Source organism: Lithobates pipiens, unplaced genomic scaffold, assembly GCF_037356315.1.
Source record: "Lithobates pipiens isolate NorthernLeopardFrog02 unplaced genomic scaffold, aLitPip1_a1.2 Scaffold_30, whole genome shotgun sequence".
Taxonomy (NCBI): Eukaryota; Metazoa; Chordata; class Amphibia; order Anura; family Ranidae; genus Lithobates; species Lithobates pipiens.
In genome coordinates this window covers 112,523,890-112,539,591 of record NW_027507791.1, presented here as the reverse complement: position 1 = coordinate 112,539,591, position 15,702 = coordinate 112,523,890, and the positions used below count along the sequence as shown (strand labels likewise).

Below are 15,702 nucleotides of genomic sequence, written 5' to 3'. Positions count from 1 at the left end.
TTCAATATAAGGTATGACGTACTAATAGCTTTTGATGGCACTAAAAACTGTCAGTTTGGCCTCCAGGGATAACAAGAGCCTAATAAACGTGATACTTCATTCGACAGTTAAATTGGTGTGTGGCAGAATAAATACCTGTTCTTGTTCCAAGCTAGAGTGAAACAATGAGGTCAGGCACACAGCTGGCACTACGCTGATATAAAACACCATGCAGCAGTTCCATTGGCCCTCTGCAGGAGAAAGTATTACAACTCAGGGTATCCTCTATAGGCCAAGATGACAGCAAAGGAAAGACAAACACACTGAGCAACTAAACAAGTTATCTGTGCGCTCATTTCAAAGCCTTCTTCCTAGTTTCTAAATCAAGATGAAAGGATGCTGTGATTATTAGCCTTGAAAAGCTGTCAGGATATTCATTATGCTGGGATATTCAAGCAAGTCACTGTCTCTGCTCCAACACCACAAAGGAGCCTTCAGTGACTGAAGTGTCTGAGGATGTAGATTCGATTACAGAGTGTAATTCTAGAGCTGTTTGTTCTATGAGAAATATGTTAATCTGTGTATTCTACGTCTATACATCTTCCCATGTCGTGAATATGTCTGTGATGTCAGCATGTGTTAATGTTTTTACGATGTTGTAATTTTTCTTCAGTTTTGCATATGTTCATATTTTGGCTTCTTTGTTTTTATTATGTGCATTTAATGCAAAACAGATAAAAAGTTTTTTGATTTTTTTTTGGGGGGGGGGGGGGGGGGGGTTTGTTTTCTAAACCTAATTGATTACAGCTGTTTAGACTTTTTCTTTAGTCTTGCTAATCTTGCAGGAACTTGTACAAAAGTTACTTGTGAAAAGAACTTTTGGAGTTATAAAAACTAAAACCAACATGGTTTTGTTTCCATTAACTTACAGTGCCTTGCGAAAGTATTTGGCCCCCTTGAACTTTTCAGCCTTTTGCCACATTTTAGGCTTCAAACATAAAGATATAACATTTTTATTTTTTGTGAAGAATCACCAACAAGTGGGACACAATTGTGAAGTGGAACGAAATCTATTGGATTTTTGAAACTTTTTTAACTAATAAAAAAAAGAAAAGTGGGGCGTGCAAAATTATTTGGCCCCCTTGCGTTAATACTTTGTAGAGCCACCTTTTGCTGCGATTACAGCTGCAAGTCGCTTGGGGTATGTCTCTATCAGTTTTGCACATCGAGAGACTGAAATTCTTGCCCATTCTTCCTTGCAAAACAGCTCGAGCTCAGTGAGGTTGGATGGAGAGCGTTTGTGAACAGCAGTTTTCAGCTCTTTCCACAGATTCTCGATTGGATTCAGGTCTGGACTTTGACTTGGCCATTCTAACACCTGGATACGTTTATTTGTGAACCATTCCTTTGTAGATTTTGCTGTATGTTTGGGATTATTGTCTTGTTGGAAGATAAATCTCCATCCCAGTTTCAGGTCTTTTGCAGACTCCAACAGGTTTTCATCCAGAATGGTCCTGTATTTGGCTGCATCCATCTTCCCCTCAATTTTAACTATCTTCCCTGTCCCTGCTGAAGAAAAGCAGGCCTAAACCATGATGCTGCCACCACCATGTTTGACAGTGGGGATGGTGTGTTGAGGGTGATGAGCTGTGTTGCTTTTACGCCAAACATATCGTTTTGCATTCTGGGCAAAAAGTTTGATTTTGGTTTCATCTGACCAGAGCACCTTCTTCCACATGTTTGGTGTGTCTCCCAGGTGGCTTGTGGCAAACTTTAAACGAGACTTTTTATGGATATCTTTGAGAAATGGCTTTCTTCTTGCCACTCTTCCATAAAGGCCAGATTTGTGCAGTGTACGACTGATTGTTGTCCTATGGACAGACTCTCCCACCTCAGCTGTAGTTCTCTGCAGTTCATCCAGAGTGATTATGGGCCTCTTGGCTGCATCTCTGATCAGTCTTCTCCTTGTCTGAGCTGAAAGTTTAGAGGGACGGCCAGGTCTTGGTAGATGTGCAGTGGTCTGATACACCTTCCATTTCAAAATGATCACTTGCACAGTGCTCCTTGGGATGTTTAAAGCTTGGGAAATCTTTTAGTATCCAAATTCGGCTTTAAACTTCTCCACAACAGTATTACGGACCTGCCTGGTGTGTTCCTTGGTCTTCATGATGCTCTCTGCGCTTTCAACAGAACCCTGAGACTATCACAGAGCAGGTGCATTTATACAGAGACTTTATTACACACAGATGGATTCTATTTATCACCATCAGTCATTTAGGACAACATTGGATCATTCAGAGATCCTGGCTGAACTTCTGGAGTGAGTTTGCTACACTGAAAGTAAAGGGGCCGAATAATTTTGCACGCACCACTTTTCAGTTTTTTATTTGCTAAAAAAGTTTAAAATATCCAATAGATTTTGTTCCACTTCACAATTGTGTCCCACTTGTTGGTGATTCTAAACAAAAAATTAAAATTTTATATCTTTGAAGCCTGAAATGTGGCAAAAGGTTGAAAAGTTCAAGGGGGTCGAATACTTTCGCAAGGCACTGTATACTGTAGTAAAGTGGTTGTAAATCTCTGAAATGAAAAAGGAACAAACCATATCCTCATATAGTGTGTTTTTGTCTCAGTCCATAGCACCTAGTGTGGGTTTTGGAAGCTCTTTTCTGCTCTCTGCATGAGACAGTTTTCTCATACATGGCAATAGCCTGTCCACTCCCTCCAGCAGGTGATTGACAGCCTCAGATATACATGTTTTCCTATGAGACCGTGTAAAGGAGGCCGTGTCTATTCTTTCCACCCATGTGCCATATTACACTCAGCTTTGTGCTGTGCAGTATTTGTCATATTCCTGCCCCTGCCTCCTAGAAGAGAAATACCATCTGATCTGTGTACTTTGGAAGGCTGCTTCAGAGTGAGGGCTGCAGATAAATGGGTACAGCTTATGTAGAAGAATTTGCTTTGTTACTGTGTATCGCCTGAGGCTAGTCACTTCAATGGGCTCTTTTAATGATTTGTTATCACCTAAGAATTCTTGTTGTTCTGCTAGCACTTAAAGTGATTGTAAAGGCAGAACGTTTTTTTTTTTATCTTAGTGCATTCTATGCATTAAGATAAAAAAACAAAATTGTGTGCATCAGCCCCCCTAGAACTTACCTGAGCCCCATCTAGATCCAGCAATTTTGCAGCAGTGTCTCGGCTGCCCTGGGAAGAGAAAGGGGGCTGGGACAGGCCGCGGCTTTGTGTCTGAATGGACACACGGAGATGTGGCTTGGCTTGGGTGCCCCCATTGCAAGCTGAGGGGGCATTCAATGGGAGGGAGGGGCCAAGAGCACTGAAGAGAGAAGAGGAGGATGCAGGCTGCTCTGTGCAAAAACATTTTACAGAGCAGGTACGTATGACATGTTTTTCTTTATTATTAACTAAGATAAAACAAGATTTTAGAATCACTTTAACCACTTGCCAACCAGCCACCATCATTATACGACGAAAGATCGTCTCTCCTGCGTGAATCGCCATAGCTGTATGGTGGCTCATGCAGTTGTGGGTGGGGATGCACTGCAGGCTTTTGCGCACGCTGTGGGAGTGTGCCAGTGACACGTGATCTCCTAGTACAGAGACAGAATGGGGATCCTTGTTCTGCCAGATGACATGACAGAGATCTACTGTTCCCAGTCATCAGGAACAGTGATCTCTGTCATGTCCCTGGCAGCCCCCCCACCCCCCCCCCCCACAGTTAAAACACAGGGAACTGAATTAACCCCTTGATCGCCCCCTAGTGTTAACCTCTTCCCTGCCAGTGTAATTTTTACATTGATCAGTGCATTTTTATATCGCTGATCAATGTAAAAATTGTCACTAGTCCCAAAAAAGTGTAATTTGTGGTCAGATTTATCTGCAACAATGTCGCAGTTCTGCTAAAAATTGCAGATCACCGCCATTAGCATTAAAAACAATATAAAAAAGAATAAGTCCCTAAATCTATCCCATAGATTGTAGACACGATAACTTGCCCAAACCAATCAATATACGCCTATTGCGATTTAGTTTTTTTTACCAAAAATATGTAGAAAAATATATATTGGCCTAAACTGATGAATATGTGTGTTTATTTTTTTTTCTATATTTTTTTGGGATATGCTATTATAGCAAAAAGTAAAAAAAAAAATTCAAAATTGTGGCTCTTTATTTATAGCGCAAAAAATTTTAACTGCAGAGGTGATCAAATACCACCAAAAGAAAGCTCTATTTGTGGGGGAAAAAAGGATGTAAATTTTGTTTGCGTTCAGCGTCGAATGACCGTGCGATTGTCAGTTAAAGCGACGCAGTGCCATATAGCAAATAATGGCCTGGTCATTATGGGGAAAATCCTTCCGGGGCTGAAGTTGTTAAGATGTGTTGTCATTGTTTAATAAGAACAATTGTAACCTCTTCCCCTTTTGGCTCTTATTTCTTAATAAAACATTTGAATTAAAAGAAAACAAGTGTATATATTTGTAGAAGGGCTGCAAAGTTGTCCATCTATAGATATTTAGAATGTCCCATGATAACATTGTACCTGCTGTGCCAATAAAAAACAATAGAAAAGTGGACCTACTACAAACCACAGTCCATTAACAAGTACAATGTAGAGCTAAGGCTGAATTCATGCTACTTCTGATGAACTTCAGTGGACATGTGTTGACCTCCTTTTCTAACATATTGTGTTGTCTCGAATGTGCATTATTTTAATAAAGGTAAATTAATCTTCTGTAATTTATATTGCAGCATGCTACAATCAAATACAGCATATTTCATTTACATTCAGTGCACACCAACACAATGCATTAACATGAACTGACCCTTTTGGAAATATTGGCTTTTGACTTATTACATTGAGCAACACAGTCCAATGAACATGGTGTGAAAGGGTCCCAAAGGTGTGTGCTAGAATTGTCCATACTATAATAAACCAAGTTCATATTTTGTACGAAGATGTTTATATCTCAGAAATCTTTAAAATAGATCAAAGTGAGATTGCACCCTGACCCTAAATAAAGGTACCGTAAACAATATGAGCCCTTGGAGAAAAGGTTTACTCAAGATCCTCACATGACCAACAACACAAAACAGACAAAACATTCCCTGCTAGCCTGCAAAAACAAACAAACAATTGACTCTAGCAATTTAAGTTAAAACCAGAGGTTTTAGTTGCACACATTTGCAGATATATGTAGAAGCTGCAGTGCCTACGTCAAGGCTCCTCTGTGTACCGCAGTCCTAACTCTTTTTTTGAGAGTCTCCAAGTTGGAGCATATGTACATTAGCAGTAGATAAATTAAGGACAGGTTTGCCTGGAGGGAGCCCACTGTTCCTTAAAGGCACAGGGACACATTGGATACCCAGAAAAAGCACAATGGCAGCTGGAGGCATTCAGTGTGGAAGGTTCACGTTGCCTTTAGAAAAATCTGTAGAATGGCAACTGCATGCTTGCTTGATAGGCTTTGAACCCTTCAACAATGGGGACATTATTTGGCTTTCTTACCAAAGAGGCCATAATGCATTCAAAAATGCCTTTAGTAAGAGAGTATGCAGACTGCCATTGCTTATCCCTTCTTTGGAACTTGCTGGTTATCTGGATGTCATTCTCATCGAATGACTTATTTTATTGTGTTGATGTTGCTCTCTGTCACCACTGGCAAGATGCATTCTTTCTATTTGTCCTAGTGACTGCTGTAAATGGAACAGAAGATCATGGTAAATTCAAAACGTATCGGATGTTGCCAGAAGTAGTGAATGGAAATCTCCTTTTTAAACTAAGAAAAAAGTCTCTGGGAAAAGCTTTAGTTGGATAAACAGCAAAAAAAAAAAAAAAAAAGTATGCAGATCAAAACTTCTGACTGGCCACCTACCCGTAAAGTGGTTGTAAAGGTAAAATGTTTTTTAACTTCATGCATTCTATGCATGAAGATAAAAAAAAATGTTCTTTGTGCAGCAGCTCCCCTCATCCCCCCTAATACTTACCTGAGCTCCACACGTGACATATGCCTCATCAGGACATGATGTCCTGATGAAACATATGGTCGCATGTGCGAAAAGCGCTGACTTAGGCAGGCTCTGCGTTCCAACATGCGCTTCACCAACTAGGCGGCATGATTTCTGCCTTCACAGACTCACCAGGCTTGATGCATTGAGCCAAGAAGGTTTCCTCCTACTAGGAATGAACCAACTAACTTACCTGAAGACAAAAACATCTTTTTGAGGGACACTGCCGGGACGCTTTATGGAATGTAGGTAGATGCCTTTATCTGTCAGCATGGCGAAGTGATGAGAGCCTTTGGACAGCCTTTATTTTTTATTCAATACAAACACAGCAGCTTGCATGCTGACCCCAGGATTTTGAGTACATAATTACATCCACTGGCCATGTCCAGAGCCCTGGTAGCGATATAGGCATACCCGCTATTATCTGTTCCAACAGAACCAGCTGAGGCAGTAACAAGCAGCGGGTTCAACTGACATCTGCTATCACCTGGCCAAGATACAATACCACATCAGCCATTTGTTGAATCTCTCCATAGACACCAAGGCTCAACAGTGCTTCTGTATATCCATAGGGAACAAGAGGGACAAGCTGGGACAAGGACAATTTAAGTCTGGCCAGTGTTCACTTGCTGTCCTTATTAATAAGGTCTGTGTAGGTAACTTTTGGAATGCCGTTATTTCTCTGTGACCTCAGACTAAATCCTACATGTTGGGACTACAGGTGCAACATCCCTTTTACCCTGTGCTGGACCCCTACTGATGGTGATTCAATCCCCGTTGGGGAAATATCAGGTCTTCTGTTTAAACCATTGACCCACGGTCACTTCCATTTTGGGCTATATATGCAGAGTCTGGGAGATCCAGGTGATTGCACTGTCCAATTTTTTCTTGGGATTAGACAAGTCCCATTGTGGGCATAAGTGTCTCTAGACCCCAGCTCCCTACTTTATAGCCTCAAGAGTGATTGAAGCAGAGTTGCTCTGCATGGTGAACTTTGTGTCGCATAAGTGTGTATATTGGGTCCTGTCTGTGACACTTTTGTGACAACGTTGTCATACGTGTTTTTTTTAATTGAGTGTCTGTGGGGTTTTATTCAATTTTGGACTATTATACTGTATTTTGGTTTATATTTGAATAAAGATGTTTTCTATATTTGTATACCATAGTTGGTCCTCCTTAAACCACTCCAATCTGGGGTTACCAATCTGGTTCACCTTCATGCTGCAGTTTGTCTTTAATGAAAGGCAGAATTGCCTTTAAAAAACACCTTTTGCTGTGCTCGGAGTCCCGTCACATGTATTGGTTTTTATAAATAGATTAAGATGAAATTTACTGAAAACCCCTATAGTTTCCCTTAATGCCGATTGTATATATTGGGAGTTCCCAAACTTTACTGTGTGACTAGGGCTTTACCTGAAACAGGGCAGCAACCTTATAAATTATTACATTTCTCTTTTTATAGGTGGATTTTTCTCCAGCGCTCCTTGCACGTATTATTTTGGAGAGATTCCTTCAAGATCCGGATGGGCAACCACGTATGTATGGTTTGACTACTGCATATACATTCATTCTTAAATAATTTTTTGGGTTTTAAATTGTATCACAATTTTGGAAAGAGGAATAATGTGTATCCAGGGCTGAAAATGTTGAGGCAAAATAAAGTCAGAGCAGTCAAATTTTCCACATTTTATGCAGTCTATAAATGCATAAATCGGCTTTATAAACTTGTCCAAAATGCACCAACTTGTTTTCCCAAGTATCTTCAAAAACATCCTTACTTGGCATATGTCACTTTGACTTTTTTTTTACTTTGACTTTTTTTTTTTTTTTAGCAATTGCTTTAAGAACCTGAGAGTAATATTGAACAGAGCTAAACCAGACCAAGCATGCTAGCATTCAGACAGATGACTCTACCCTCTTAACCACTTTCAGACCGGACCAATTTGCTGGTCAAAGACCAGACCACTTTTTGCGATTCGGCACTGCGTAGCGTTAACTAACAATTGCGCAGTCGTGCGACGTGGCTCCCAAACAAAATTGAAGTCCTTTTTTTCCCACAAATAGAGCTTTCTTTTGGTGGTATTTGATCACCCCTGCGGTTTTTATTTTTTGCGCTATAAACAAAAATAGAGCGACAATTTTGAAAAAAACACATTATTTTTTACTTTTTGTTATAATATATATCCCCCAAAAATATATAGAAAACATTTTTTTCCCTCAGTTTAGGCCGATACGTATTCTTCTACATATTTTTGGTAAAAAAAATCGCAATACGCGATTATTGATTGGTTTGCGCAAAAGTTATAGCGTTTACAAAATAGGGATAGTTTTATAGCATTTTTATTAATTTTTTTTTTTTTTTTTTTACTAGTAATGGCGGCGATCAGCGATTTTTATTGTGACTGCGACATTGTGGGGGACCCATCGGACATTTTTGACACATTTTTGGGACCATTGTCATTTATACAGTAATCACTGCTATATAAATGCAGTGATTCCTGTGTAAATGACACTGGCAGTGAAGGGGTTAACCAGTGGGTGGCAGTGTAGGGGTTAAGTGTTCCTAGGGGCGTGTTACTAACTGTGGGGGGGTTGGGCTTTCATTTAGTGAACACTGATCTCTGCTCCAATCACATGGAGCAGAGATCAGCGTCACTAGTTGCTAGGCAGAATGGAGAAATGTTGTTTACAACTGCACTTCTCCATTCGGCCGCTCCGTGAGACGATCGCGGGGATGCCCGCGGCGATCGAGTCAGCGGGTCCCGCGACCGGACTCACGGGGGTCCCGACCAGGGCGGCAAATTTAAAGGAACGTACATGTACGCCCATTTGCCTGCCCGTGCCATTCTGTCGACGTACATCATCGTGCGCTGGTCGGCAAGTGGTTAATTAGGCTGATAAAAGGCTTACTTACTTTTTCATGCTTATGATTGCACATTTCCTCATTTTAGTCAAGCCACAAATTTTACTTAAAAATACCAGGCATAGTTTTTTGTCTTAACATATAATATTCTATTTACATTTTTGTCGCACAAAATTCAGACATCTTTTACACAGGATTCACACATTTTTCTAATTGAATTCAATTTTAAATGTGTGTGAATCTCTACTGAAAGTTGTGTGAATCTAGCGTGAAAACATTTTTAAATGGACCCCTGTGTGGCAGAAGTGGCAAAAGATCTAGCCAAACTGAATGTCAAGAAGTCGTAATAATAGAGAAAATTCTAAATATCTATTAATCAAATGATTTAATAATTAATATGTGGATCTTTGTAAATGAACACAGTAATAAACACACAATATTGACTTTATTTAGGATTTTTATGTGTATATATGACATTTGATTCATATGCACAGTACCCAAGTTTCAATAGTAGATGAACCCATTTTAAAATGACAAACTTATCAGTGTGTTAAAGCATAACTCCAGACTCACATTTCCTAAGTGAATCAGTCAGAGATGTCCTGTAAATTAGCTTTTTTACTACAAGTGAGTCTCCTCTGATGCCCGTTTGCTGTTTCAAAATCTGCTGATAAAGCTTTATTTCAGCTTATTGCTGTTGACTTCCTGCCAGACCACATCTAGCCTCCTCAGCAGCAGCACAACTGTCATTTACACCCCCCAGAAGTTAACATGACATCACGTATTGAGGTTACATTCAGTGATCTGATGAATACCTTTAACGCCCATTTCTTATGGGAGGCATATATATTCTAGCAGCGCATAAACAGATAGCTCTGCAATATTACTGCTAATATAGCAAGCTGAAAAAATTTAAATCATCCAGTACATAACATTACTCAAAATAGATAACCCGTCCCATGTAACTTTGACCCCCCCCCCCCACCTCTCTGCAACAGATTCTAATGCAATGGACACTGGGACATGTAGTCCCAGAGGAGCTATGCAGAGCAAAGTGTGCACCCCAAAGCCTGACCCGGTGGCTTGCAGTGCAGATGGAATGGTCTGCAACTTTTCAAACTTTCCATGCAAAAGTTATGTATTTACAGGGCTAATAAATTTGTATATGCAATTTGCAATTTTAACAAGCTTCTAGCTTCTGTTTCAAACATAACTTCAGCCTTAACATGTAAAGTAATAACATAATAGAGAAGCAAGTGGGAAAAAGCCTCTCTCACAGATGCAGCCCTACTAAATGTAAACGTCTACCAAAGCCAATGAAATTCTAGTTGCCTAGGTAATCCAAGGTTGCTCCATTAAAGTCAGCCATTAAACCAGGTAGAAAATACACATTACAAATAATGCTTTATAGTCTGTAAGAAACACACTCTTCATAATGTCCTGCAAACACTTACTTTAAAGCTAAACTCCAGGCAATCAGCTAAATAACACAGATAAAATACATACAGTGCATCTCATAAAATTAGAATATCATCAAAAAGTTTGTTTATTTCAGTAATTCTATTCAAAAAGTGAAACTCATGTATTTTATATAGATGCGTTACACACAGAGTAATATATTTTGAGCATTTGTTTCTTTTAATTTTGATGATTATGGCTTTTAGCTAGTGAAAACCCAAAATTCAGTATCTCAGACAATTAGAATATTACACAAGACCAATTAATTATTATTATTATTATTTTTAATACAGGAATGTTGGCTTACTGAACAGTATGTCCATGTACAGTATAGTCTGCACTCATTAGTTGGTCAGGGCTCCTTTTGGTTCAATTACTGCATCAACGTGGCGTGGCATGAAGGTGATCAGCCTGTGGCACTGCTGAGGTATTATGGAAGCCCAGGTTGCTTTGATACCAGCCTTCAGTTCATCTACATTGTTGGGTATGGTTTCTCTCATCTTCTACTACAAAGAGGTGCCAAAACCTGCTGGAAAATGAAATCAGCATGTCCATAAAGCTGGTCAGAGGGAAACATGAAGTGCTCTAGAATTTCCTGGTAAAGGACTGCCCTGACTGTGGTCTTGATAAAGCACAGTGAACCCACGCCAGAAGATGGCATGGTTCCCCTTATCATCACGGACTGTGGAAACTTCTCACTGGACCTCATGCAACTTGGACTCTGTGCTTCTCCACTCTTCCTCCAGACTCTGGGACATTGATTTACTAATAAAATGCAACATTTTCCACAGTCTGTGATGATTTGGGGAGCCATGTGATCTGCTGGTGTTTTATTAAGTTCAAAGTCAGCACAGCCCTTTATCAGGTAATTCTTGAGCACTTCATGCTTCCCTCTGCAGACCAGCTTCATGGAGATGCTGATTTCATTTTCCAGCAAGACTTGGCACCTGCCCACACTGCCAAAAGTACCAATACCTAGTTTTTATGATCATGGTATTACTGGGCTTGATTGGCCAGCAAACTTGCCTGACCTAAACCCTCATAGAGAATCTGTGGGGTATTGTCAAGAGGAAGATGAGAGACACCAGACCCAACAATGCAGACAAACTGAAGGCCGAAATCATATCAACCTGGGTTTCCATAACACCAACAGTGCCACAGGCTGATCTCCTCAATGCCATGCCGCATTGATGCAGTAATTCATGCAAAAGCAGCCCCTGCCAACTAGTGAGTGCATACTATACTGTACATGGATATACTTTTCAGTAAGCCAAGATTTCAGTGTTAAAAATTTTTGTTTTTTTTGTTTTTTTTTAATTGGTCTTGTGTAATATTCATATTTTCTGATATACTGAATTTTGGGTTTGGGTTTGGGTTTTCACTAGCTGTAAAGCCATAATCCTCAAAACTAAAAAAAAAAAAATGCTTGAAATATATCACTCCATGTAACGCATCTAAATAATATATGGGTTTCACTTTTTGAATTGCATAACTGAAATTAATTACGTTTTGATGATATAATTTTATTAATTGCACTTGTATGTGGAAGCTGTTTTATCTGCCAAATTATTTGTATTTCTGTCTATCTAGTCCTGAGATTTACATGGCCCTATCATACAGCACAGCCAGGTCACAAACACTACTTAGTTTGAGCTCAGTTTTCACCTGAGCAATTTGATGCAATTCAATGCTTAACATAATGATTCCCATCGTATCCATGTCAGTTTTTTTAAGTGTATTTTTAAGTGTGTTTTCGTTTATTTGGTCACAGGCTTTGATTTAGGATAAATATCATCTTTTTTCTTATCTGTTTGCCATTACTTAGCTGTTTAAGCTAGCCATACACTGTAAATTTCGCCTCCCTTCCGCCACCCTCCCGCCTGATATTCGTCAATTGAAAATTCTGGATGAAGCATTTTAGTCTTAACAGTGGCTGCATCTGATTGGGTGTTTGGGTGTTTTGACAACTGCCAGCAGCAGCTGTCAGGCTACAGCAACAGCAGCAGAGGATTTGTCAAAATATAAGAAACCTATATAGTTATACTTGAATTTTGGTGTTGTGACAATGCTGTGCCCTGCCATGGTGTTAAAAGGGTTTTGTGTCAACCAGTATTCTCATCCAGTCAGGTTGAGGGGGCTCCAGAGCAAACTGGCTTATTGGTTTCCTCGTTGCCTGTAAGACTTGGTTTGGGACCCGGAGCCTGGAGATTTATTATTTATTTATTATTATAATTTGGGTGTGTTGAAATCTTCAAGAAAGGATCCTAGTTTTAGGAAACACCAGGACACTGATTGGGCAGGTGTGTACTGAGCTTTTAGGTGAATCATGACTATGGTTCCACCCCAGTACACAGAGGAGGTCTTTGCCAAGCAGTTAGGAGGGCACCACCTAGGTGAGAAGTGGTTGCCAGAGCAGCAAGGGGCTATTAAGTATAGGGACCAAGCGTTTGTGAGAGGACAGTCTATAGGAGAGTAGACAAGGGCCTGAAGAGTCATGTCAGAGCCGCAATGATGTATGTGTAAGCTAGAAGATTGAAGAAGATCTGTTGTTTTGTAAACCGCTGTGAGGAAAACACATTGATTTTGTTTTTCTGAACTTTCAATAAAAGCCCTAAAAAGAAGTAAGTGAGAGTCCTAAAGCTCTACCAATTGAAGCGAGTTCTCACAGTGTGCTTTGTGTATTTGTTTCCATATTTGTGCAGTAATCTAGCATTAAACAGCTTCTGCACTTTGCCTCTGGTCAGCAGTTTCCTATAATCGAGACCAACCACCGCTGCTTTCTCTCCTCGTACTGGTCTTGTATCTGCCTTCCTGTAGTTTTTTTTACAGGAAGCCTGTAGTGGGTAGGTCTGCTGGGTCCCACCCACCGCTCTGCACAGGCTATGTGCAGCACAATAATAATTTACTGTAACCTCTCCCCTTAAATTGTGATATATGAGTTTTCAATTATATTTGGTACATATCACATTGTAACCCACCACAGTGTTTTTATAGGCAGATATTTGGGTTACTGTATTTTGTATATCATCATTACACTGCATTGTTGATTAAGGCAGAATGTCTTGCCTGCAAATATTTTCTTAAGTGTAGCTAAAAATAAGAACTTGCCTGACCTATCCGCAGATGAGGATCCTTCTCCAACTTCACCATCCACACTTCAGCAGAAATATAACATCTTTAACATTAATTGTCTTTGTTCTGCTCGTGAATCCTCAGCTTGTGTTGTTATTTTGTCTTTACGCCCCACAATCTTCCTCCCGCACAGTAACACTAGGCTCGGCAAGAGGGTAGGAGGAAATACTCCGCTGCTACTAATAATAATAAAAAAAAAAAAGGAGAGAGAAGAGATGAAAAGAGCAGTGCTTCAGGAGGAGGTTCAAACTTAAATTAATTTGCCACTGAAAAAATACATTTTGTTATTTTCTCCGTGTCAACTGCATGATTAAAACTGGCTGTTAAGTGAGCTCAGGGGATCTTCTCGTAAAAGATTTATGAGTAATGTTCAGTGCAATATTCAAAGTGAGCCATGAATATCAGGGTAATTGCTCTCTCTGCTGCTTCTTTTACTAGGCGCGAGTTTGTCAACTACGCCATAAATATTTGCCTAGTCTGGTGAAAAAGACACTTCCATCGCCTGCATTTTTTATTACCTGGTGTTATGTTTACCTTTTGAGTCCCGCCTTTAGGCACATAGGTAATCTAACAATAAAGAAGAAAGGCAGCAAATAATTCTTTGTGGGTTTCAGCTTCCCTGTTTTTTTTTTTTTTTTTTCCCAAATGCAGCTTGCTTCTAAAGCCTTGTTGCATTCTCCGTAGCATGCAAAGTTAAATCTGGCCCGCTTTTACTGTGCATTGACAGAGCCACTATTTGTAGCAGTTGTGTTTTACAACCAGGTAAATAGTCCATCTGTAATGAAAAGATTTAAGTTGTTGCCAGATGTTATGGTGCTTTTGATGCTAATGAAGTACACCAGTCTTATATGTGTGTGTGTGTGTATATGTGTATATATATATATATATATATATATATATATATACACTACATACATACACACACACACAATACTTGCTATATGGACATTGTGGCTCCAAATAAATACATATATACACACACAAACATTAAAAATTGTCTCGCAAGATATAAAAGTCTTAATGCAATTTAAACCAATTTCACATTTTCTCTGCTTCCTTTTGTGTTATAATTTTGCTAATTAATCTTTATGTAAAGTGAAAAGAGGAAATCGATAGTTACTAAAAATGTAGCACCTCAAGCTGAGTAGGGTGATTGCACCCACGCTTTATTGGGGGAGTTCTGTCTATTTAATCAATGTGGATTTTGTCTTATTATACTCCCTTTAAGGAACTGGAAATTTCAAATTTTATACCCAGCATCCTGTAACGCGCTGATGCTTTGTGAGCAAATCACATGATGTCAGAACAGCACGGCTTTAGATTTAATCAAGAAAGAGATTAAAGTGAATGTGTCTCTGCTCCCTCCCTCCCTCTCCACAAGTCTGCCGCAGCATGGCCATTTGTCAACGTCAGGCGCTCTGATTGCTTTGGACCTACTTCTATCCGACTGCCGTCAGCCAGCACAAGGGCAAAGCAGGCAGATTAGCCTATATCAGACCCAGTAAAGCAAAATTCATTGAGTGGGGTAATTGTAAAGTTAATAGTCTGACCAAAATGTGATGCCTATTAATATATTTCTTTTTTAACAGGTAGTGTTCATTCTTTTACTGTGTACCCATACTCCTATGGGCAACGTATCTTTGTGTGTGTTTATATGTGTGTGTGTGTGTGTATGTGTGTATATATATATATATATATATATATATATATATATATATATATATATATATATATATATATATATATATATATATATGCACCCTTATACCTGTTATTGTGTTCTGCTATTGTGGAAGAGTTCTCTGATCTAGAAATAGGAAAAAATAATGTTAATATATTTGAAGTACATAGGTCAGCAAATCGGTGCCATGATCATCTTTCTACTACATCTGATTAATGAGATTATCTTTTACGCAGAGACTAATGCAACTTCTTGTAAAATATATGAACTTGATATGTCACTTAAAATCATCAGTAATATTTCCTCTTTATTGTCTTGGATTACCTGTCAGAACTACTAAATAGCTATAAAGATGAAGCACATCTTGTCCTAAAAAATATATTAGAGGTCAAATGCCATTCAGACATTGTCTGCATGAAGGAAGTGCTCAATGGGCTTTCGGTGTGTGACCGGTATTTAGAGTCTGGGCTGTAAAAATAACTGTTCCAATTAACAATAATGATAGGACTGATAGATTAAAATGTTAGGAGGGCCAGTATTTTTTTTGTGAAAAGGTGTTGAT

The 15,702-nt window shown here is 39.3% G+C and overlaps 1 protein-coding gene across 7 annotated transcripts in view; it reads left to right on the top strand.

Annotated features, from left to right (window-relative positions):
* Positions 1 to 15,702, top strand: part of CDIN1 (CDAN1 interacting nuclease 1) — a 620,876-nt gene that overhangs the window by 193,211 nt on the left and 411,963 nt on the right. For all 7 annotated transcript variants that reach the window (XM_077464766.1, XM_077464764.1, XM_077464765.1 and 4 more), the window contains one exon: positions 7,469 to 7,541. In XM_077464766.1, coding sequence (XP_077320892.1) covers positions 7,469 to 7,541 — 73 coding nt within the window. The remainder of the gene's footprint in view (positions 1 to 7,468; positions 7,542 to 15,702) is intronic.